The following is a 26,155-nucleotide window of genomic DNA, read 5'->3' as shown; positions in this document are numbered from 1 at the left end:
TTTTGAGGAACCTTTATCCATCGTCAGACTTAAACTATCAAAGGTTTCTTTGAAGAAATCAGCTAGAATGAGGAAGCAGCTATATGCTATATACATACAGCTCTAACTGACTTGCTTTACTCAATATATTCTCTGTGAATAGGGATCTTTTGTTGCCATTTTACTTCATGCCTTCATTCTGAAAACTACTGCATTTGCACTAAAACTGTTTTAAAGCATTTATGTCCTTCACAAAGATGCATGCTTACAATAATAAAATACACATGCATCTAAATGTTAGTTCACATGAACAAAATTTTGGTGAAATTTCACAGGCAAAACCCGTCCATTGTATGTTGTCAATAGTGTAGCGATGTAAACACAGAGCTTAATTCACTTTCAAATCATGCAACTTTCTGTTGGACAATGCATCAAATTAACAAGGCCAACTTGAACCCTTTGTAAAATCGGAGTGGAAAATTTTTATAAATCTATATAAACATTGTTTTTCTTGTTTGCCAATACTGTACAGTATGTGTTTCTATACTGTATGGGTTTATTCATTTATATGGCCAAAAGGTAAGACGAAATTCTAATAGTTTGTGATGTGAATCAATAAGACAACAGTATAGCAGACTATGCATAAAATGCATATAAATTTCAGATGTCACTCTGTATCCCCAATAACATGTGTTCGAAAGATGATGTTTGGAATGCTTAGTTTTGATCGATGGTCTGTAGTTTTTATTGTGGGGGCAAATATAATGCAATGCAATACAATGACAGAGAATAATAGACATTCCTCAGAAGCCTCATATAGCCTTTAATATTTGATACATTTTAACATGATCTAAAAACTATAAATGGATAATCAAATTTAGCTCAGCTTAAGTCTACTAAATGTTCACCAGGCCTATTGCTAATAACATAATTTATATATATATATATATATATATATATATATATATATATATATATATATATATATATATATATATATATGAACAGATGGACAAGAAAAGGTAGCTCTCGATTGAATATCAATAAACGTTAACTATGCAAATAAGGAACTCTTTACAGTGCAAGCGGGTTCATCGTCTCGCGCGTTTTGGGTGTTGGCACACGGAAGGATGTTTCTTCGAGACGACGACCCGCCAATGATACCTTATGGGTGGGATTTCCTCAGGGTTTAAGAACACCCTTCTCGGTTTAAGGCGTAGTATTTTATTGTAAAGTACTCTGGTATGGATAGAAGGTGAAGTACCAGCTGTCCAGCGGGTTTTTTCTTTATTTCTCGTCGTGCTCGAAGCTGTCAGTTCTGAGGTAGCGTGTTGGAGATTCGTTACTAGGTAAGAATGAGGCACGTGCATTTAAACTATTAAATATTATGCATTAATATTCTTCTACGTTAACTTTATGACACTTCGAAAGATTTTTTGTTAGCCTTCTTCCTGCCCCATCTCATGTCTGCGACGCACATGGTGTGAGCTGCTCTCCATTTAAGGGCTGATGCAACGCTTCCCTTTGAGAGATGACGAGATGTCGTATGAATTCATTTAGAAGTTTATCTGTCTGCCGTATTATTGTTGTGGGAATCAATTTGCGTTGTTTAAGCAAGTCTGTTGTAATTATTAATGTTTTTTTCTCCAGAATTATGAGGAATTAGGAATAGTTAGCACGTGCGCGTCCTTGTATTAGTAGCGCGCTGTAATTCATTATACAGTAGCCGGATGCAAGTGGAATTGAATGGCCAAACCTTAAACATAACACAAGAAACGCAAGACCACAAAGACAACTTGTGGCAATTAGTTCTCACTTTTGCCTTTTTCTGTGGTTTTAAACTGGTTGGTTTAGTTTTCGTATTTGTACATTGCATTCGGTTCGGCGAACAAAGCACTTTTTCGAGTGATTCTTATGATTCAAAGGAGCCGATTCGCGAAACCTTTCTCGAAACCTCGACATTATAAACTGTTTGAGAAATTTTGAAGAAACAAACCCAGATATAAATTTCAAAAAATAAATAAATCAGATACTACAAAAGTAGACCTACATTTTATTATCAGATGTCATTTGTCATCAAATATTTTACTATAATTTAAAAAAAGTTAATATTTTATATGCATGCTGATTTATATCCCTTAATAAACTGCGTATAGTCAGTGTATGCAACTAAATGTTTATGTTGCTGCAGAGAAGCCATATACACTGGGCACATGGAACTCTTTTGATTTGATGACTCACGCGAATCGTTTCGCCCCCAAACCGTCTGAACAAATCGATTCACTAAACGAATCGACGTTAATGAACAAATGGGGCGTGACTCCGCTTTGTTATGACTTTAAAAAATGCGGGAAATTTTTTTCTACTTTGTAAATCTGCAAATTCGTCCTGTTTCTGCAACCATCGCCGTTCTGAAGAAGGAGCTATCCATTCATTTGAATCGTGCAGATGCGAAGAAAACAAACTGTGGTAACGTTAAACGTTTGTTTACGTTTTGTTTCATACATAGAATGAAAACGAAGATGGAGTTAGTTCACTCAGTAGCGAATCATATAGATGATCTGATCACACAACAGCCAGTATTCACATGTAATACTTATATTCATGTAACGGTAAATGTTACATAAGAAAATAATTTACCATACCATAGAACAACATTATGTCAGATTCCCATGCAAACGACAGCGTGACATTAGCACTGCCTTTAATGTTTATTGTAGGGAAGAGCTGTGGGGTTCAGATATATATATTTATCCACAGTAATTTTACACTTGTCTAGTACAAATATGTCGCTTTGTTCCATAATTACAGTGTATGCTTTTTTTATTTATTTACCCTAAAAAAATGGACGTGAAATGTGACAACATGCCCCGGTAGGTGGGGTACATTGTAACATGACCACATGACAGCTTAAAATGTTATCTAATCGAATGAAAAAAATATGCAAGACAAGCTTAACTATTTTGTCAATAAAATAAAATAATTATTTTTTTCCAAATAAAATAATGTTTTTTTTTTTGTTTTAATAAAAAATAATCAGTTTTTAGAGTTTGACAATGAACACATTGTAATCAATGCTTGGGACGGCCCACATAAACAAGAAAAAAATGCTTTAAATGTTTTGAAATAATAATTTCTAAACATTAAACATTGGCTGTTTTTCGTTATTTCTCTTTAAATGTCCCGTAGTAGCACACTGCTAATGTCATAGAATAGCACATTGTAACGCAGTGTTATATCGTGGAATGGGATTTAAAATGTAGTGTCTTCTGCTAGTTATCAAAGCATTAAAAAAACGATCTGGGCCCGGTTCCCCGATAACGTTCACTCTTAGCGCGAGAAGACATCGAAAGATATATCTTACCAAAGTTGTTGATGTTTCTAAGTGTGTTCCCGGAAGTGTCCCTTAGGAAGCTTCTTAGCATGCTGCCTCTTACGTCCGACGTTACAAGAGCGCTGTCCAAAGTCAGGGTGCTGAATTAGTTGGCATCGATTGCTCATGAATCGATTTTCCACTTCACATGGAGGTGCATTACAGCGTTAAGAAAGACAACACGTTCTATGCAAATGAAACATTCCTCAAATTATTACAGTAACATTTATTTTAACAGTTTAAGTTATCAGTAGAATATAGACTATAAATTAAATTATCAAATGGTCAGTAATATGTTCACACGATAGGCTATGTTGTGACGGTTAGACGAACCGGGTATCCCTCGCTAATCATCCACCCTCCTTATCCCGTTGTGCCGCTTCTTGACATGGGTGTAACGACTTATGAAAATTATATAATACACTTTTATATTAATGGTAAGGTACTTTACAATTAGAATTGATTGGCAAGCAGCTGCAGTTACTGCTGTTTAATGCGGTATTGATTGCAATTGGTTTATGTTTTTAATAAAAAACAACCTATCTACAATGAACAGAGAGAGAGAGTTAGATACAGAATATGCTGGGGAAGGAACGTAAACAAGGGCACCAAGCTTCTCGTCAGAGAACTTGAAGTTTTGCTGGACCTTGCCACCAAGTCGAAGATCACACTCCTATGGTCCACTATAACCTGCATGTTTATGGTCGCGTATCCCTTTCGCGATATTTCCTCCAGATCAATCACTGATGGATTGGCGATAGTGATAAGTGTGCCATCCACCAGGATGTAATCCCCGGCATGGCGCAGAAGGGCGTTGGTGACTGTGTGGACACACCTCCACACCGAGGTCTTGATTAGGCCGTAGCCCTCTCCCACGACCTCGATGAATATCTCTGTAGCAAAATAAATAAATAAATGATAATAAAATAAAACGTAGCGCTGGGCTTCAGGGCTTAAAGCAGAATTCCGCCGCGTTAGCCTGGCCAGCGCAGGTCTGGGAAGGTCCAGCTGCTCCACAACGAGTTGTCTTGGGAGGGGATTTTTTTAAATATAGACCCGTCAGGCAAAATGTCAAAAGGGCTTAAGTTTTGCCGAATAAAAAAACTGACATGGACTAAACGGCTCCGAGTCCGGCTCCGTCTTTGATTCAATACAAAGACATGTTGGATCGCTGCCATAGTTGGTCGCTTACTGGACACCACCATGCTTACCCATTTAAAGATCTTAGCCATTTAGAGCCAAATTGTTTGCCAGATTTTAATTATCAAAAAAATGATTGCCAATTGGCTTTAATTACATTACGTAAAAAAAGCCTAGGCTAATTACCACCATATTAGTTCTGATACCACATAAAGTCAACTTCATAAATAGGCCTGTATCCATTGTGAACATAATTTATTATGAGTCTTAAAAAATAACAGAAAATCATTGTTGAGCCACAAAATTGTCAACATACCATAGTTTGACTTGTACTTCGCTGCGCTGATTTCTAAAGACTGCTGTACAGTAGCGTCATGAGCTCAAACAACGCTAAGAGAGAGCTACGAATGGTCCAGACCAACCTTACGAAAGTGTGACTTACAGAAGATATACTTAGCGTACGAACGTGTCGGGAAACGTGCCATAAGGTTAAGAGAGAGGTTAAGGAATAGGTTAAGAACTACTTAGCGATAAGAACGTTTTGGGGAACCGGGCCCTGATTAATAAAAGATTGGAGATTAAAATAATAGCAGATCTGTCTCATTTTAAATAAATAATAAAACCTGAGATGAAAAATCTTAAGCCAGAATTGTTATGTTACTATAGTAAAATAAATGTTCAGCAATATCTTTTTGCATTTTACATAATGTTGATATGGTAAGCGATACTGTAAATTTTGTTATACTAGCATGTGTGGAAATATTCAAACCACATGTGCTCCCTTACACTAAAAAAAATGGACTTTATTTTTAAGCCTCATGTTTAAATATAGAACAGCTTATCTGTGGTGTGCGTTATATAAAGTTTAAAAACGATTTATTGCTTAAAGTTATTTCTTTCGGAGTGCAAAGATACTGGGTCTGTTTACAAGTATCCGCCTATCTTCATCAGAAAGAGGTAGTTGTTTGTTTTCATTTACATTTGTTTTCATGCATCAGGCTCTTTAGCTGCGTTTCCACCGCTGGAACTTTACCCAGGAACTAGGAACTTTGGGCTGGTACTAGGGCTGAAACAATTCCTCGAGTAACTCAATTACAAAAAATGATCGAGGCAAAATCCTCTGCCTCGAAGCCTCTTTTAATTTATTTAAATCTCACGTCAGTTACTTTCGCAATGATTTTTTTTATGTGACACAACGCGTTTACGTCAGCCACAAAGCGGAAGGAGACAAGCGCTGCGTCCGAAATCACATACTGCAAGGAGTCAGCAGTGTTTTTGATTTGAGGGCGCGGGCAAAGGTAAAGAGAACGTCGTGGCGTGTGTCCATTGCAAGATAGAGCTGGCACACCACAACTAGGCATCATGACCTGACTGAAGAGGTGTGTGTTTGAGCGAACACAATGTGACCAGCTGATGTGTTCAGATGCCTCAGGTTTCTGCCGGTGCTCTGTGATTGGTGGAAAATGGGGCAAGGCCCTCTCCCAGCCCACTGACTGGATTAACACTTAACGGAAGTACGAGTTTCCGTGCGTGTGTTGCTATCGTTTAAATTAGATATGGATGTGCTTATTAGTCTTCAAGGCTGTGAGTGGCAGATGTTCCAGTATTCCTTGCGCAATCATGTGTTGCCACACAGCATTGTTAGGCTGTATAATACGCATGCTTTGTTCCATTATAAATAGCCCCCAGAACATAAATGTTAACGTCGACAGGCATCCACAGAGAAGAGCTTCCTAGTAAGTGGTTATTTTGCTTAGTTTACACCAGTGGTTCTCTACCAGGGTCCGAGGGGCTCAGGAAACTTTCAAAGGGGCCTCAAGATGATAGGGCTGGGTAAAAAAATAGATTTTTCGATTAATCGTTTTTTAAAATGTGGTCGATTCAAAATCGATTCTCAAAGGCCATGAATCGATTTTTTTTCCATATTTATTTCCACAGACATTGAATGTAAGATTAGCGTTAATCTAATTACAAATCTTCTCCACTAGATGTCAGTGGAGTAAAATCAGTAGCGTTTGGTGTCAAAACTTCAATTTCCTTATGTTCTAGGATTCAACATATATAAATGATTGACATATTTTGAAAGTAACCCCCCAAGAAAAAAAAATCAGTTCACAAAACTTGCAGAGTTCCTCTGTTAAACTTTGAAAGGTGATTGTGATAGAAATAATTGAATTAGTATATTTCAATGCTTTTACAAGCAATGGCAAAAGCATTGCCATTTTTCTTCCCATCTAATTTTTAATCCTTTTAGGAGTTTAAAACTTATTGGAACTTGAAGCCATGGCCATTATGAACTGCTATTGTATGGCAGAGAGCAGCATGAACATTCTTCTAAACATCATCTTTTTGTATGCCATAGAGAAGAAATGTGGGTTTGAAGCAACATGAGTAAATCATTTGCACAGTGTTATATCAAAGCATATATATGAAATATCATTTTAGGGCTGAAATATCTAGAACAACTTTGTTATCTAGCCCGAAGCGTCAGAGGTGCTTTGTGAGGGAAGACAGAGACAGACAGAAACCAGAATCTGATGGAGTGAGTCACTGTAGGAAGTCTGTGACCACGGCAGCTGCTGGTCTTCACTTGACCTCACCGTGTGCTATTTGTGGCCCGAGCTTTGAATGAGTTAGTTGCCACAAAGGCATTTGACTCGTGCTACAGGCAAACACGCATTAGTACAAACTAAGAGAGAAAAGGCATCATCAAAGGTTTTACTTTACAAATCTTCGTTGTGTTTGATACCTGGACGAGGAGCTGAAGCAAATCCAGAGCTCAGGGGAAAAGAATCGCCGGACTTTATCTGTATTTTGAGGATTTCCTCTTTGATATTTTGAGTTGGTAAGAAAGAGATCTGAAACTTCAGACTTCGCAGCCTCTGGATTTATTGTATTGCTGTTTGTTTTTTTGTTGAGTTTCCCATGAAACCCGTTATTGTTTTTTCTCACTAAATGATGCAATGGAACTAAATTATGTAATGTGTTTAAGGGTTTCTCAGTGGCCTTCTGGGAGACTCAATATGGGTATTTCAAATTAATTTAGGCTATCTTCTGATGTCTTCCCTTTGTGTAATCAAACATGAATGGAATATTGTGAAGTAGTTTTCTGTTTTAGCTGTGATGTATTATAAGTAGCAAGAATGTAATAGAGGTCAAGAACATGTTAATGTCATATTTCACCTTAAAAAATAAATACATTGTTTTTATGACCCAAATATCAAAGCTTTTCATCTCCCTGTTAGAAGCTGATGAAATAAGGCACCCTGTTACTGTAAACTGTAAAAGGGAATGATACCTGTAAGCGCACATTCATCATTATTTGTGTACAGTATATTTATAACACGTGCATCTTGATGTCTCTAAATATGATCAGTAAGTGACGTTAGCTTTGCACTTGTGTTTATTAAAAGATCCTACTGTAAGGTCCAGTCTGCTCTTGGCTTACAGCTATTCCAGTAAGGAAGAGTAAGAGAGATCACGCTGGTTGTGGTGGTAGTACCAGGCTCAAATATCATCACTCTTGTGACTCTCCCAGCTTATGTCAGGGTCGCGCTTCTTGCATCATTTAATAACCTTAGAATACAGAGGTTTGAAAAGACTTTTCATAATTTGATTGAATGTTTTTCTAAATATACATGTTCTGGGTAAATTGCTTACAGATTGTAGTCCATTTTGTGAGTACAAATTTAATGACATGACAGAAATTGTAGTAAGAGTCATAAGATATGTATCAGATCTATAGATGCCTACATTCACTTGTAGCATAATTAATAGCCTATACTTTTTTTCTTCTGTTTTAATTATTATTTTTATTTAATTTTTTTGACAAAGTAGTAGATTTATCAGAATAGTTATCAATCTCTCTCTCTTTTGTTTTTCCAGGTCATTGGCCCTACAGTGAAGAGAGTGTGTGTGTGCGTGCGTCTGTGTGTGTGTGATTGCTTAAAGAAATCAACATGGTCCTTACCAACCTAAAAGACTTTGGAAAGCAGCTTCTGCGAGTGAAGATAGTCGACTGCAGCACAGAGGAGTCTCGTCTTTCCCGATGCCTCAACACCTTTGACCTGGTGGCCCTGGGAGTGGGCAGCACATTGGGCGCTGGCGTCTATGTTCTGGCTGGGGCCGTGGCGCGGGAAAACTCTGGTCCGGCTATCGTCCTATCCTTTCTGATTGCAGCATTAGCCTCAGTCATGGCCGGACTGTGTTACGCTGAGTTCGGAGCGCGTGTTCCCAGGACGGGCTCTGCGTATCTGTACAGCTATGTGACGGTGGGCGAGCTGTGGGCCTTCATCACTGGCTGGAACCTCATCCTGTCTTATATCATAGGTGAGAATGCTTCAAGTGGTCCAGGATTTTTTGATGCCCGATGGCGATATCTTAGCCCGACCAGACATGCAACATGATAAATACATCAATAACAAACAATAACTTGAGCAGCACTGAAAGTTTGGCTCAAATGATTCTGATTTTATTACTTTTAGTGTAACCGGTGGCTGATGACAAATAATGTATTAACAGTTTCAAGGTTGCATCAGTTGAGGCTCGTGCAGCCTGTCTGACTCATGGAGAAGTCAACACTAATATGCGCAAAAGCACACACAAAGAAACAAACATGAAAAAACCTACTGCGGTAGAAAAAAAAAGATAAATATTCGATATAAAATATGATATAGGTAAGCAACATCACATGACCAAGAGTTGTTTTCCCGACTATCGGCACGATTACAAATATTACATTGATTTTATACAACAGTAGTTCAATAAACAAGTAGTTAATGATAACTGACTTACATTTTTAACTTATTGGGCCTAACAAAAATAAAAAAAATTTGGGCAATGGCAGTCATTTAAAAATGACAAATATTGATGGTCAACTAGTAGTTATAACCCATGTTGCCTGACCACACTTACAATGTTCCCTCTATCAGGAACGTCCAGTGTTGCTCGGGCCTGGAGTGCAACATTTGATGAGCTCACTGGGAAACATATAGAGAATTTCTGCAGGTTACACATGAGGATAAAGGCCCCTGGAGTGTTAGCAGAGTATCCCGACATGTTTGCTGTGCTCATCATCCTCATACTGACAGGTAAGCCACTGAGAGTCAGGTTACACAAATCTACATCAGGTTGTGTATGTTGAGGAATTTAACAAATAGAAATGTTGTGTATGTTTTAGGGCTGCAACTAACGATTATTTTGATAATCGATTAATCTGTCGATTATTTTTACGATTAATCGGTTTATGTACTTATATTTTAGTTTTTTCCATTTTTTCCCCAAGTAAATTATTAATAAATGGTCTTTATCCTTCAGCATAGATTTTTAAGAGATTTTAACCATTTTGCACTGTTATATCCTAATCAAAAATATACCTGGAGTTGTGTTATTGTGTTAGTAATCCTTTGTCGAACTCTTCTGCAATCAGAACACTGACCCATACTCTAGCAAATTTCACAAGGAGATTTAAAATAATGTTTTCACCATGGCAGTCCTAAGAGCTCCTAAAGTAGTTTAACATCCCGAACGAAGCTTATTAAGGAACCTTTTAGAACATATTTTCACTAAGAATAAGGATAAAACAGAATAAAATTGCAGTGCATTGTATTTTATTATTTACTGGGAAACAGCTTTATAGCTTTTGCTGAGAAATTGTAAACAATCCTTCGAATAAAGTGCCAGTGGCATGAAACCTGAATGGAACTCACAATTTAAAGTAAAATCCATCAGAAGGTTGTCCAGAAAAAAATATTGGACAGTCACACACAAAAAACCTGCTGTGTGAAAAAGAGCAGTGAATACTTAGAAAAAAAGTGCATTTCAAATATCTTTAAACATTTACCTCTGTCATTCAGTCATAATTGGGCTGCACGACTGAATTTTGAACTGGTAAACTACAAACTGATCACAGAACATGTTTGTAAAGCTTTTAATGTTAACTGTTAAAAAGCAATGTTATCAGCTTTTACGACTAAACATTTGCAAACAACATTGTACTGGAGAATCTGCACAAATGAAAGTCTTAGGGGCCGTTCACAAATCGCGCCTAAAAACGCTAGGCGCGCCGCTTTCTCCTTTTTTCCAAAGCGCTCGCGCAGAAGCGCCCCTGAGGCGTCTGCCTTTGATAAGCAACCATGACGTGCTCTCTCCTTGAAGACGCGGAAATTTCAGCAAAGGATAAATGGATTTGCAGCTCAAAAAATCGCTTGCAGTAGCTCTGCTACTAAATTTATTTCAAAATGGAAATCCATATACAACTATGATCAGCTGTTCCTTTTCATCTTGACTGAGCTTTTAACGTTGTTACGGGAAAGGATGAAGCTGATTGGTTAGTTCTTGTCACATGACCCGCGATGCGCTTGCAGCATTCTGAAAAGTTGAGATGTTTTTAACTCGGTGCGGTGTTGGAAATAACGAACTTGAGCGCGCAAAAGACGCGATATGTGAACGTCCCCTTAAACAGTTCAGTAGTGCAGAGTTTACAGGTTACTCTTCTTTTTTGAAGGCTCAAAGTAAAGTTCTCCCACATCCCGCTAAATGCTGCAGAGACGCTGTTCGGGAAGCACGTGACATAAACGAGGCCAGCTATTGGCTATTCGCAACTTCTCCTGCTGTACTGGCTGAGTAAAACCTCCGGTGGCTCATTACTGCCACACTTTGGTCACCGCAGATTTGAAATATGCACGAAATGAGCCGTTTACGGCAAATAAAAGTTATTTACCAACGAATCGATGACTAAATTAGTTGACAACTATTTTAATAATCGATTTTTATCGATTAAATCGATTCGTTGTTTCAGCTCTAGTATGTTTGTTCTGCAGCTTTGTTGGCGTTTGGGGTGAAGGAGTCCGCTATGGTCAATAAGGTGTTCACCTGCATCAATGTTCTGGTGCTGATGTTTGTGGTGGTGTCAGGCCTGATCAAAGGAACCCTCGATAACTGGAACCTGGATCCTAAGAAAATCCTCAACCACACATCCTTTGACAAGTAAAGAACCATGTTTTGTTTTTTTTCCCCATTTGATAGAAGCAAAGTATATTTTGTGTAGATTTTATTACTTACAAAAATAAGCAAAGAAAAAGTATGTTTTGCTGAAAGTCACAAGTAGGAGTAGATTTTTTTTCTTTCCTTCCATATTTGGTAAAAAATAAAGCGGGGATTTATCTGTTGGATGTTGATTGGATTTTGAGATGTGGACAAAGTGTTGTTATTGAAAACCTAAAATAAAAATCATTTGTGTTAAATGAGGTAAAGCTAAAAATATTAGGTAACTAAACAAAATTACTAAACTGAAATAAAAACAAAATAAAGCTAAACAGAAGCAATAAAAAAAAGAAAATATGAAGCTAATTCAAAACATTAGTAATTGCTTCACCAAAAAGAAGTCTGTCGCTTTCACCAGAAGATTGAAATATGACAGGATTAAACATTATAAGGTCAAAAAAAAATTTTTTTTTTAAATATTTGCATTAGTGTTGTCACGATACCAAAATTATTGTTTCGATACTGATACCTAGTCAAGAATTGCGATTTCGATGCTTTTCCTGAAAAGGGAAAATACACTCTCAAATATCATTGCTGTGCTTTATATTAAAACCGGGAAAACATTCTAATCATATAACACACTAATAAATGAACATATGAACAGCAGATATATTAAACATTTGAACAGAATATGAAATATCAAAATATTAAAAATTAATTAGAGCAATGACATTCAAGGTAAAGAAAGAATAAATTTAGCAGCATTCTCTCAGTTATCATAAGAAACAAAAGAGTAATAACTTTATCTTGATTTTGAACTTTGAATAAAAATATGAACAGCGATTATATTAAACAATATTTCTGAACTCAAAAGATTAAATGTCAAAAGATAAATATCAATTTAAGCAATGGCATTCAAGTAAAAAAAAAAAAAAAGCAAATAAAATTTAGGATCAATATCTCAGATATTGTAACTTATTCTTTCAGAGGAGAAAACTCTTTAAAACGCTTTATTGAGCGTCATCTTTTTCTACCAGTTGTGGACCGGCGGCCACTTGTGCTCGCACATGCAGCCTAGTAAATTTCTTTACCGACCCCGACCCGCGCATCGGGGACATCACGGAAGATACGTTGCTACTTAGACCTTTGTATTGCAACCTTATCAAAGAACCTAATAAAATATGAAAATATATATTCCAAATATTTAATATAGGCTATATGAAATTGCACTAGTGGTGGTTCGTCCGTGAACGAATCTTTTAGGTGAACGATTCGTTCTCGCTCAGGTAATCCACTGACTCATATATCTCGTTCCCTGAAGTTCCTCCCTCCACAGCAGCGCGCGAGCACGGCGCTATTAGCAGCGCATGCGCAGCTTGTGAACAGCCCTGTGAACTGTTTCCTCCTGTCAAAGAGTTACTCAAGATGTGACGGAGCATGTGATTTTTTTTTGAATGTAGTGAACCCATATGCCCTTCACTGAACGAGATCGAGAGATCTTCTCATTCGTGAACGAGTTGAATGAACTGATACATCTCGTTTATGAATGAGTATACAGGGTCAGTGAGCCAAACATGTAAATCTCGATCAGGAATCAGCAGATACAAAGCGCAGTTATAGGTGCTGTGCAGATACGCTCGTTTTCATATTTAGCATACATAACATAACTCCATGTTTAATCCCCGATTAATGTGAATATTATATATGAACTGTCTGACCAAACAATTAAAATGTTAATTATGCAAGAAAACCTCGTGTTTTAACAACTTATTTAAACTATTTAATGCGGTTATGCACACATTTTAGTAAAGCCAAATCATCTTGCTGTAGTGCTTTTTTGTTGCTTGAGTGAGGAGAAAAAACACAGACGTCCATAGGGAGGCACTGGAAGCGTGCGTTGCACACACCAACATGAAATGCGTCTCTTACAAATCTGGAATGCAGTCATTCTTTGAAGTATCGATACTAATAAATTTAGGAATCGTGACGTTTTTAATTTTCAAGAATTGCGATACTTTTGAAGTATCAGTGCACCGTGCAACACTAATTTGCATGAATGAACCATTTACAGTAAGTTTAATAATATGTATTTAGAAAGCAGAATTTAAAAGAAAATGAAGCCTGTTTTGAGAATTTTTTTTTCGTTGCATATATAGTAACCAAAAATTATCGTAATATTACCGTAATGTAAACATAAATTTGATATTTAAATTGTAGTGTTTGTTGTATTGCCTTTAATATTTGCATATCATTAAAAATCGATTTTACAGTAATATTCAAAAAAAAAAAACATAAATATATATCATATATACATATTCAGTATTTCTGTACTTATTTTATTATTATGAAAGTCTGTTGCTCACTGGCTCTGAATACAAATACAGACAAATCATGGGTCACAGGAGGGGATGCTCCTGATCAAATTATTTAGGCTAAGTAGCATCATCATTCACAAATCACTATCCACTGTTATTTTTAACGGAAAACAATGCAACGAGCTTGTAATCATGAGTTTATAAGTTGGAAATAGGAAGTCTCCGATAGCACGTGAAGACAGCAGAGAGTTGTTAACTTTGTGGTTTATTATTTTGAGTCGTATGGGATGGGGTAACACATGGCCCTCTCACAATATATTGCTTTACAGATCTATCGCTTTTGCCGCTCAGAAATATTCACGCAATCATGCAGCACGTATCAGAAGATCTGTACTCACACTCACTCTTTATATAACTGAACCACGCTCTTGCCCACCTCTTCAAGGACTGCTAAATGGAGCGATCACACTAGTGAAACAAACCAGGCTTTGGGTGTCATATGTAATTACAGTGTTATTACACTTTTGTTCATATAGCAGTAGGCCTACTTTTAAATGATAAAAGTGCACAATACACTACTTTTGAATGCATTATTAGTTTTGTGCATAGCAATGTGATTAATTGCGATTAATCGCAGACAATAATGCGATTTTAAAAAATGTAATCGTTGCCAGCACTAATTTATATACATATTGCTATTTGCACTTATGGCTAGATGCTAACTGCATTTCATTGGCCCTGTACTTGTACTCTGCTGCACAGTAACAAAGTTGAATCGAATTCAATAATAATCTGAATCATTATGTGAAAAGGAAAAGTTTAATGCTCCTAGAAATGGTTTATATTGTCGCCCTTGTCTGAGAGACATACTGTAGCTTAGTACTTGTTTGTATTTCCAGTATGTCAGAGCTGCTGCCGTCTGAAGAGAGTTTGGGTGTTGGCGGCTTCATGCCGTTCGGTTTCTCTGGAGTTCTGTCTGGTGCTGCCACCTGTTTCTATGCTTTCGTCGGGTTTGATTGTATCGCCACAACAAGTGAGTTCTACATTTTGATTCTGAATCTATTTTGAGTCTGAGATGCATTCTAAAGCAACAGTAACATATAATGAGCACATTTAAGTCAGATTTCATGTGGATGTGGTCATTTGAAGACATTTATAAGTCAAATACTTTCTGTGTAAATAAAGGCCTTTTCCCCTCTCGTTCTCCGTGTTCCAGGTGAAGAGGTGAAGAATCCTCAGAGGGCGATACCTATTGGTATTGTAGCATCTCTTCTCATCTGTTTCGTTGCCTACTTTGGTGTATCAGCCGCCCTCACAATGATGATGCCGTACTACATGCTAGATAAGAACAGCCCTCTGCCCGTGGCCTTCAAATATGTGGGCTGGGAAGGGGCGACGTATGCAGTGGCTGTTGGTTCCCTTTGTGCTTTATCCACCAGGTAAGAACTACACAGGTGGTGTCTAAGTTCTGTTAGTTGTGGTGTGTGTGTGTATGTGTGCATTTGCATAACAATGCTATAAAACTGTTTTAAAGTCATTTCTGTGCTATTATCGACCCCAAACGTCATTGGAAATGAAATTGTCTACAAATACACATGCACAAAATGCTTTGAAATTGTATTATAAGGTATTTATGAAGTTGATTTTATATTTTTTGCTCTCCATGATATGACCCTCTTTAATCCCTTAACTATGAGGCATAAAGATGAGTGTAAATTAATGTATATGAATTACTACTAAGTAAATTCAGTTGCAGCATTCTAAAGTAATTGAGATGTTAAATGTTCTGAATTGTTGTAGATGTTACATGCAAAAGCTAACTGCACTGCATGGTGTGAATCTGTTTCTCTGCCCTGAACTAGTCTGTTGGGCTCCATGTTCCCAATGCCCCGTGTAATATGGGCTATGGCTGAAGACGGGCTGCTCTTCAAGTTCTTGGCTAACATCAATGAAAAATCCAAAACCCCTATAATGGCCACAGTAACCTCAGGCATAGTGGCAGGTGAGGACTCCCATTCATCTGCTAACAGACTCACTCCTTTACAGATCTCACAGCGGTCCGGCTGACTACCTCTCAAACATCACCATGAACAAATATGAACTAAACTTATCCTCTAAGCTCCAGCAATGCCAAAAATGACCTATAGCCACGGCAGAACTGCATTTTCTGTGCTAACAGTAGGCTTTATATTATCCTTTATGTTCAGAGAATTGCAGCATTGACAGTAAACTGAAAGTAGACTATACAAAGCAACACAGACGGACAGTTTGATCATGTTTCTGAATAAAAAACATAAATTGTTAAACTTAAATTGAGGAGCTGAACTATAAGGGGTATATTGAGCTTTTGCTCTTCTTTAAATTCATCTTTTTCTGAACCGGGCTCGTGCTTGATGTTCAGATTGAGATCATATATCCACTGATCCTCCCTCCCCTGCTTGTGTAGTCTGCTGGGCTCCATGTTCCCACTGCCACACATTATCTTTGCCATCGCAAACGACGGTCTAATGTTCACCTTCCTGTCTCGCGTCAGTGAGAGGAAGATGCCCGTCATCGCCACCATGGTGGCAGGGCTTCTGTCTGGTAAACGTAGAGGAGAAACGGATTAACCCTTAGTTTCTAGCAGCATCCATGTGTCAGTTTTCTGTAAGATTTATGATCAATCCCTTATGAAAAAGGCACTACAGTGTAATTCATAACATTTTTATTTAGAAATAATGCTTTAAATGTACTTCGCAGTGTACTTTAAATAACCTAAAACCTTTTAATTGCATGTTAAGCATTACATGCAAACACAGTCCTTTTTAATCAGACTTATATTTCTGCATTACTGCTAGTGCAAGATGTCTTTTTATAAGTAGAGGAGCGACTGTTATCAGGATATGTGGCAATGCTGTGAGAGGATATGCAATGTCAGCTGTCATTACACAGGTCGCACAGAATCTAAATGAGCAAATGATGGTGCTCGTTTTCCTTTTAAATATGGCACATCTTTTAAGCATTTCTTAATGTTTTGACAAGGTTTAACAGATTGTCTATTTTTATTAATGACTTGTGGTGATTATAAAATTTGAGATGCCACAATTATGTTTACAGTTCACTATTAATGTTAACACTACAGTTGAAAAAATTGGGGTGAGTTATAGGGCTGCCGCGGTGAGGAAAATTTCCCACCGGTAATCCACCATGGGGGTGGGAGGGGGTGTCCTCTTTTCCTCGCTTTTTAAATAGCTTATAAATGAGTGCACGTTATACATTCACTTTCAAATTAGCGGCAATTGCCAATCCGGCATCAATTGCTTGAATGGACAAAAAAAAAGAAAACTCACTGATATTAAATACAGACCTTTTATTAAAATAACGTTTAAAAATAACAACCAAATCGGCAAATTGTGGACCCAAACAAATAAGAACCATAGAACGTCCTACTGCTTGGCCAATATTAGAACGTTTTTAAAACGAATAAGAAAATAAAATGCAGCGTTTCCACCGCAGGAACTTTACCCAGGAACGAGGGACTTTGGCCTGGTACTTGGTGTGTTTCCACCACAGGAACCAGGAATTAAATAAAGTTCCGGGTAAAAAATGCCCCTCAGAAAGTCCCTGCTGGTGAGCTAGTACTTTTTCAAAGTTCCGGAACTTTCGGGGGCGGGACTTGGGTGCTAAACATCCTGATTGGTTGAGTTCACGCAACATTGGTTGAGTTCAACCACCATTTATTCGGATCTTTTTCAAAATATTACTGATATTGTGTCATGAAATGTAAATTTAAAAGAATTTCATATATATATATTATAATATTTCCTTTCATTGTACATTTCTTCAGCTGTTATTATGTTTAAATGAAAACGAAAGGAGGCAGAGGTATTTAATATCCTATTTAGTTTTATTGTAAATATACAGAGAGGAAAATTGCAGTAGCCATGGTCAGCTGACTGAAGTTATCAAGTACACTGCTGTTTGCAGATTTACCGGATTTCCCCGTCACGGACATCACTCTCCCGAGTCAAAAGCACAAGGTCTGAACTACCGAGAATGCACGTCCAAAATCAGCGTACTTCGTATTGAGAAACGCGCACAGACCTACGTCACCAGTCTATTTGCATAATCTTCCCGGTACTTTACACCGCGGTGGAAACGCTGCAAGCAACAAGTCTGGGGGGAAAAAAGTTCCTGGGGAAAAAGTTCCTGGTACAAATGTTCCGGGTAATTTCGGTGGAAATGCGGCAAAATAGTCCTAAATAAATTGCACAAAGTTTAAATAAGATAAAACCATATAAATAAGAAACGAATATAAATTAAAAACTTAAAGGGACAGTTCACCCAAAAATCAAAATTATGTCATTAATAACTCACCCTCGTGTTGTTCCAAACCAGTAAGACTTCCGTTCATCTTCGGAACACAGTTTAAGATATTTTAGATTTAGTTTGAGAGCTCTCAGTCCCTCCATTGAAGCTGTATGTACGGTATACTGTCCATGTCCAGAAAGGTAAGAAAAAAATCATCAAAGTAGTCCATGTGACATCAGAGGGTCAGTTAGAATATTTTGAAGCATCGAAAATACATTTTGGTCCAAAAATAGCAAAAACTACGACTTTATTCAGCATTGTCTTCTCTTCCGTGTCTGTTGTGAGAGAGTTCAAAACAAAGCAGTTTGTGATATCCGGTTCGCGAACGAATCATTCGATGTAATCGGATCTTTTTGAACCAGTTCACCAAATCGTACTGAAACGTTTTAAACTGTTTGCGTCTCCAATATGCATTAATCCACAAATGACTTGAGCTGTTAACTTTTTTTAATGTGGCTGACACTCCCTCTGAGTTCAAACAAACCAATATCCCGGAGTAATTCATTTACTCAAACAGTACACTGACTGAACTGCTGTGAAGAGTGAACTGAAGATGAACACCGAGCCGAGCCAGATAACGAACAAAAGATTGACTCCTCGAGTCAAGAACCGTTTGCATCGGTTTTCGGATCACCAGTAGTTCTTTCGGACAGTTCGATTCAATAAACCGGTTGAAGAAATCACACATGCGCAGTATCATCAGCTCCTCGGTTCTCGAATCGGACGCGTCTTACAGAAACGGTTCTTGACTCGTGAACGAGTCAGTCTTTTGTTCGTTATCTGATTCGGCTCGGTGTTCATCTTCAGTTCTCTCTTCACAGCAGTTCAGTCAGTGTACTGTTTGAGTAAATTAATTACTCCGGGATATTGGTTTGTTTGAACTCAGAGGGAGTGTCAGCCACATTAAAAAAGTTAACAGCTCAAGTCATTTGTGGATTAATGCGTATTGGAGACGCGAACCATTTAAAATGATTCAGTTCGATTTGGTGAACTGGTTAAAAAAGATCCGGTTACATCGAATGATTAGTTCGCGAACCAGATATGAAGAGAAGACAATGCTGAACAAAGTCGTAGTTTTTGCTATTTTTGGACCAAAATGTATTTTCGATCCTTCAAAAATTCTAACTGACCCTCTGATGTCACATGGACTACTTTGATAATGTTTTTCTTACCTTTCTGGACATGGAAAGTAGACCGTACACACAGCTTCAATGGAGGGACTGAGAGCTCTCGGACTAAATCTAAAATATCTTAAACTGTGTTCCGAAGATGAACGGAGGTCTCACGGGTTTGGAAAAACATGAGGGTGAGTTATTAATGACATAATTTGGATCTTTGGGTAAACTATCCCTTTAAGCTTACTAAATAAAAACAATATAAATTGGCATTTATTAACAGTGCTTCTAGAGATTTTTATTTTTATTTATTTATTTTATTTTTTGCTGCGGCTCGACGTCGACTTCCTCCTCATTTTGTTCTACCTGTTCTCTCACGGGGTTCCTACCGAGGCTGACCGTTTCTTGGTCTCATCAACAGTCAGGTCATGGTCCCGGTAGTGAGGTCCAGAAGCAAGTAGGCATGAGCTGCCGGCTTGCTTCTGGCAGAGCATATTTCTCGTCTAAAGGCGGACACAAACCGGATGAGAAGCACTGTGCTGCGTCTAGGACATCTCGAGGTATCGCACACCGGATGCGCAAATTGTATATGCACAAGCTCAATTTCCAGCTAATTTAATATAAAACTATGCAGATGGCGCTCTGTGGCGCAGCAGGAATTTGAACAGCCTCCTGAGTCGTAGCTGGGCGCTGGGGACAGATGGCGAATGTCACTGCTGGTGTGCATACACTTACAGGAAACATTTAAAGACAGGATTTTAAAGACGTGGTGCTGCGCTTCTCATCCGGTGTGTGACCCCCTTAAAATAGATATGATGCCGGTTTTCAGGTTGGCTGTCAGTTAGTTGTCTGTCCTCATCCGATGTGGACAATGTGCCGTCTTTAATTAGTCGCAGCACAGGGAGAAGAGATGACGCGGTTATGCTGATCTGTGACGTGACTCTCTTGGCACGAAGCATAGTAGCTGCGTTCAGTTTTTAATTATGGTGTATGCTCGCTTTTAAACAAAATTATTTATAATTATTATTTTTTACTAATTTCAAATAAATATTTTAAGAAAAAACAAATACTTAAAAATCAAAACGACGGTGGGGACGGTGTCATGGTGGGAAAGTGATGTAACCGGTGTCGCGGCTTAAAACCGGTATCACCATCAAAACCGTCTATCGTGGCAAGCCTAGTGAGTTAGAGGTTTTTTTAAGTTTTATTCAGCAAGGATGCATTAAATTGATCAAAAGTGACAGTAAAGGCATTGTTACAAAAGATGAACTGTAAAATGTCAACATTAAAAATGTTGCAGCAAATCAGCATATTAGCATGATTTTTGAAAGATCACGTGGAATGGACGACTGATGTAATGACTGCTTTAAAATCACGAATACGCTACATTTAAAAATATATTAAAATAAAAAATGGTCATTTGAAATTGTTATAAGATTTAACAGTATTACTGTTTTTACTGTATGTTTAATCAAATAAATACAGCTTTGGTGAGAGATAAGAGACTTTATTTTATTTATTTATTTATTTTTAACAAAAAATCTTACCCACCCCAAATGTTTGAATGGTATTGTAATGATATTTATTCTGGTGGCAATATTAACACTATTTGTGAATTTGTTATACTTATCACAGTTAATAGAGCTGAATGATTGTCCTGCAGTAACACTCCTCTTCTCTCCTCAGCGGTGATGGCTTTCCTGTTTGATCTGAAGGATTTGGTTGATCTCATGTCCATTGGCACTCTGCTGGCTTACACACTAGTCGCGGCCTGTGTCTTAGTCTTGAGGTGCGCCTGCAGATTTTTACCTGTCATACAAGAGTTTGATATTTCTGCAGTCTGACATTGCAAGTACTTTTTAAATTAAATTAAATTTATGCATTTAGCAGACGCTTTTATCCAAAGCAACTTGCAGTGCATTCAGGCTAACATTTTTTTTACCTATCATGTGCTCCCTGGGAATCGAACTCACAACCTTGCGCTGCTAACGCAATGCCCTACTATATTATTTTTGTTATTTATGGTAATGATTTAAAATGTATATATTTTATTAATGGTTTTAGTTTTAGTAATAACCCTACTAATATATTCCTCTTTCTCAGGTACCAGCCAGAGCAGCCCAGTGTGAATGTCCAGTATCAGAGAGCCAGCTGTCAGGAGGAAACCGAGGCCGAATCCATTAATGGGAGCAGTGCTGGTTTCCTGCCTGGATCTCAGGCAACCCTCAGCAACCTTCTGTTCCCCAAAAATGAGGAGCCGTCTCGTCTCTCTGGCTTCACCGTCAACATCTGCACCAGCGTGTTAGGTCAGACACATGCAGATGCACGTTTAGAAATAATCAGCTCACATATTAATTTTAGCAGCTGTGACTTCTTCACAATATGTTTCACCTCCTCCCTCTGCAGGTGTTCTGGTGTGTGTGTTCTGTGTCGTGGCAGTTCAGGGTGGATTTCAGATCTGGGTTCTTGCGGTTCTTGTCACTCTGGCTGTGGCTTGTTTAATCATCACCATGTTAATATGCCGGCAGCCTGAGAGCAAGACAAAGCTGTCTTTTAAGGTAAACGCATACCTGTATGCACACACAGAGAGAGTTTTATAATGGGCGTTTATAGCGGTTTGTATGTTTGTACCCAGGTTCCTCTGCTGCCGTTCCTCCCCATCCTCAGCATGTTCATTAATGTGTACCTGATGATGCAGCTGGACAGAGGCACCTGGATGCGCTTCACCATCTGGATGGCCATAGGTAAGTCAATAAACATTGAAAAAACACTGAAACTTTGTGTCTGAACCACATGCAAGGAATTCAGTATTTCCAACAGGACTTTTTGTGAGCAAAATTAAGAACTCAACCCCTTTTTCTGTTACCAGAAGTCTTTGGATTTCCAAGCTGAATACATTTATTATTATCTTTATTTTATAACTAGACATTAATGTATTGCGCTTAAGTGGTAGAGCATTGCGTTAGCAGCGCAAGGTTATGGGTTCGATTCCCAGGGAACACATGATAGGTAAAAAAATGTTAGCCTGAATGCACTGCAAGTCGCTTTGGATAAAAGCGTCTGCTAAATGCATTAATTTATTTATTTTTTATTTAAATTTAATTTAATTTAAAACAACAAATAAAAAAAATAATAATAATTTAATTTATTTTTTTTATGTTACCATTTAAATTTTTCATATTTTTAGCTTTTTTGAAAGAAGTGTCTTCTGGCCATTTATTTGATCAAAAATATAGTAAATGGTAAAATGTAGTATAGTAACAAGTAATAGTGAAATATTAAAATTTTTAATAACTGTTAATCATTTTAAATAAAAGATAATAATAATAACTTAATATATTAATAATTTTAATATATTTTAAAATGTAATTTATACATTTTATGGTAAAACAAGAAACATTTCTTATTGATGTTGAGAACAGATTAATGAATAGACTACCATTTAAAAAAATTGGGATAAGTAAGATTATTAAAAAATACTTCTATTACAGAAGGACATTAAAATTGATCAAAAGTGATTTATAACGATAAAGTGATTTCTGTTTCATTTATTTGAGAGAAATGATAAATTGCTGTCTATATTTAAATAATGTTGTATTTGAATGATAAGCAGCAAAAACTGTTGATACTAATAAAGCAACATTATTAATAACTTGGCACCAATAATAATTTATTTCTGAAGAATCATGTGATACTATGACTGAAGTTATGGCTGTTTTGCATCACAGGAATACATTTCTGATCAAATCAATGCCGTCTTGGCTGAGCATAAGGCTGTTTTTTTTTGTTTTGTTTTTTTGTAAAAATCTTAATTTCTTCATCTTGCAAGAGTTAAGAGTTTGTGACAGCAGGTTTACAAATGCTTCCCATTACAAATCTAGTGAAATGCTGTAAACTACTGTCCACAAAAGTAGAAGAAATGATGCAATCGCCAAAAATATTTAAAATTACCAAAATGCATGTTAAACTTCCGGCACATGCAGAGATGCTTAAAAGACTGGAACATGAGATGCATGTGTAATTGAACACAGTGCTGCCCTTCATTCACGTCTAGTCACACAGCCTTGAATGGCTGATAACTGCGACAAAACAAATTCAATAAATTGGTGCAGTTATTAATAATGATCACAGTAAACTGATTATAGACAGAAAGCAAGTACAATGTCTTCTGCTCTCTGACCTTCTTAGTTTTTTTTCTTTCTAGGTTTTGTTATTTATTTTTGCTATGGGATCTGGCACAGCACAGAGGCGGCTTTGGCCAGTAACGACACTGAAGGCGTCAACACCTTCAAACCGACAGAGACAAACGAAGCTGCCACACCTGAGAAAGAGGCTTTCTTGAGCAACGGTCTTAGTGCCAGAGCAGAGGAGAGCAGTGACCCTTAAGAAAACACTTGAGATGCTGTCAATACCAGTGTACGTGACTTAGACAACTGAAACGGCCAAACCAAGAGCTGCTATTGACCTTCAAGACCGTGTCCTTTGTGTGTTACTGTAGGTATCAAGAAACTTGAAGCAGCATTACAACATGTGACGATTATTTAGCAGATGAATTGCCTGTTATTCTGGTAGAACATGAAGGACAGAATTAATGTTGATTATAATGTGTACATAAGGTTGTGGTGTGCATTTTGGATGTTGGGTTCTAAGGATGCGCCGATTTACTGATGTCCAGTTATTCAGAAATACATCTGCTGACTTGCTCGAAAACACTGACAATTACACAGCTTCATCAGAAATATCAATTCTACTTTGATATTTCAAATATTTATTTAGCTAATTCAGTGTTCTCATTATGAGAAGGTTTTTCATGCTGCAGATCGCAGCTCTGCTGTGAAGTCAGTCACTTTTATTTTATTAATTTTTTTTGATAGGTTTTTACCTGTCCAGTGCCTTTTCTCACCCTTTTTTATTGACCGTGCTAATGTCTCCTTGCACTGAAAAAGACTTTTAGTGGCCGATACCAGGGCCATTTGTCAGACTTTAAGGCAGTTGCCGAACCATTGGGATAGGAACATCTCTGTTCTGAGGGATTGTAATGCTTGCATTCAGCTGTCGTGTGCATGTTACATTTTTAGTAGTTTTACTCTTGCATCTGGTGTTGGACTAAAACATTTTGTACAGTATTCTTAGATTTTTGTGCATTGCACTTTTATTGTCCATATTTTAGTCTATTGATTTGTATAGAAGCAAAAAAAAAAGGCAAAGAATTTGTGATTGTTTTGAATATGGGCAGCCGATCTACCATAAACTGCATTATCTTGTTGACCTTTTGCATAAACCAAAATCTGATTTTGCAGACATATTTTTGGGTTTCAGTACATTTTCTGCAGTGTATTTTTAAGTAGTTAAAAATATTTGAAGGGAACTGTGTATATATATTTTGTAAATATTTGCTGTTTTTCTTGCAATAAATTATTTTCTTTTTTGTAAAGAGGTTTTTTTTTGTGTTCACTGCAACTATTTAAACGAATATGATTTCACTGCGAAGGCAATTGCCTCGGAGAAAAACCTTTTTTTCACTTTCAAAATTGTCATCGCATTTAAAAGATAACCTTCCAGTTTCAGTACAAGTCACACTCATGCTACAAATGCTGTTAAGATTCACAAAAATGTATTTCAACTTTGCACTTATCACCATTTGTCTGACGTCTGGACCTGTGTAATAGTTGACATCATGATGACTGCTACGGTTTTTATCATAATACAGACTGGCCATTTTAAACATTTATTCATAAATACAGAGCACCATGAACGCCAGCCATCTCCTGTGTGTGAGGCACTCCTTTATAATATATTCTGAAAGCTGATACTGAAAGTTTTATGAGTCGGAAGTCTTATTTACATTCATTTACTGATTGCACAGTGATCTTGTGTGAAAACATTTATAGGCCTACATAATTAGTTCAGTTAGAAGTCAAAATACAATGTTCCGAGGAAGAACTTAATTATTTTACACCCTTGGATTGATTTTTAGAGTAAATAAACCTACTGTGTTGCACAGAAAAGTCAAATACAAGAATGTCTAGATCGTGCAGCAGAGGGCAGAGTGATGCAGAGAATGATTATTGCTGTTGAAACTCACTGACCCAAGAAATCAACAGCAAGCCTTCGAGAATTTTTACATGCATCTTCAAAAATCTTTGAATGTTAATTATGCATCCTGTTTTTCAAGCCCATATTTCTTATTAAAATTATTTGTGTATGGTTTTACCCTGTACTTGGCATAAAAAGCTTGTCGGTTAAGGTTTGTCTGGAAAGCATAGCCATGTTAGCTCAGTCCGTGGCCTTTTAAAGGCATCCATGCATTTTGATTTCGTTTTGCAGGTATTATCAACAGGTAGTCTGTCTGTGCTTTGGTTAAACCAAGAGTGTAAATATGAAAAGCTTAAAAATGCCTGTGTTTGGCATCACTATTGAGCAATCATTATTGTGTCACTGAGAAATGCATTTGGCCTCAGCCTCCTCTTACAACGTCGACTGTCCTCTCAGTGCTGTAAATGCTTCTGGATTTACTTGACTCCACTGCTGCTTTAATTGAGAAAATGTCCAGTTTTTCTTAAGCACCCTACAGCAAAGATTCCAGATTCCATTCATAAAGATCTGTGCAAAATGTCAACACATTAAAAAATATCAGTTTCAAAGATATTTGATGAATAAAGCCGTTCGGAAGTGAGATAGATTACAATACATTGTCAATTAATGAATAACTCCAGGCAATACAATTTCGTTTGATATTTAGTCAAACAAATACACCTGATGTGCACTACTCCCCACATCTGCATATTATTATGAACGTGGCTTGGCGTATGGTGAGTAGGTTTAGGTGTGTTTTATTGCTTCGTTTGACAGGTTGAACCCAAGGAGATCTATACTGTGTAAAGAGAGCTGTCTGTTAG

The 26,155-nt window shown here is 37.3% G+C and overlaps 1 protein-coding gene across 4 annotated transcripts; it reads left to right on the top strand.

Moving 5' to 3' along the window:
- Window positions 1-1,105: 1,105 nt before the first annotated feature.
- slc7a1b (solute carrier family 7 member 1b) lies at window positions 1,106-24,493 on the top strand. 4 transcript variants are annotated; one of them, XM_059533426.1, is made up of 13 exons: window positions 1,106-1,328; window positions 8,378-8,821; window positions 9,424-9,582; window positions 11,314-11,479; window positions 14,691-14,824; window positions 15,008-15,230; window positions 15,654-15,793; window positions 20,943-21,045; window positions 21,360-21,562; window positions 21,663-21,814; window positions 21,892-22,000; window positions 23,461-23,637; window positions 23,682-24,493. In XM_059533426.1, exons 2-13 carry the CDS (start codon window positions 8,452-8,454, stop codon window positions 23,768-23,770), a joined length of 2,025 nt encoding a protein of 674 aa, XP_059389409.1. In that variant the 5' UTR covers window positions 1,106-1,328; window positions 8,378-8,451; the 3' UTR covers window positions 23,771-24,493. The 4 variants fall into 4 exon arrangements, with proteins under 4 accessions (XP_059389409.1, XP_059389413.1, XP_059389411.1 ...); XM_059533428.1 differs by lacking the exon at window positions 1,106-1,328 and adding an exon at window positions 2,300-2,448; XM_059533429.1 differs by lacking the exon at window positions 1,106-1,328 and adding an exon at window positions 7,088-7,337.
- The last annotated feature ends 1,662 nt before the right edge of the window (window positions 24,494-26,155 follow it).

Source organism: Carassius carassius, chromosome 41 (assembly GCF_963082965.1).
Source record: "Carassius carassius chromosome 41, fCarCar2.1, whole genome shotgun sequence".
Classification (NCBI taxonomy): domain Eukaryota; kingdom Metazoa; phylum Chordata; class Actinopteri; order Cypriniformes; family Cyprinidae; genus Carassius; species Carassius carassius.
This window is presented reverse-complemented; position numbering and strand designations above follow the sequence as displayed.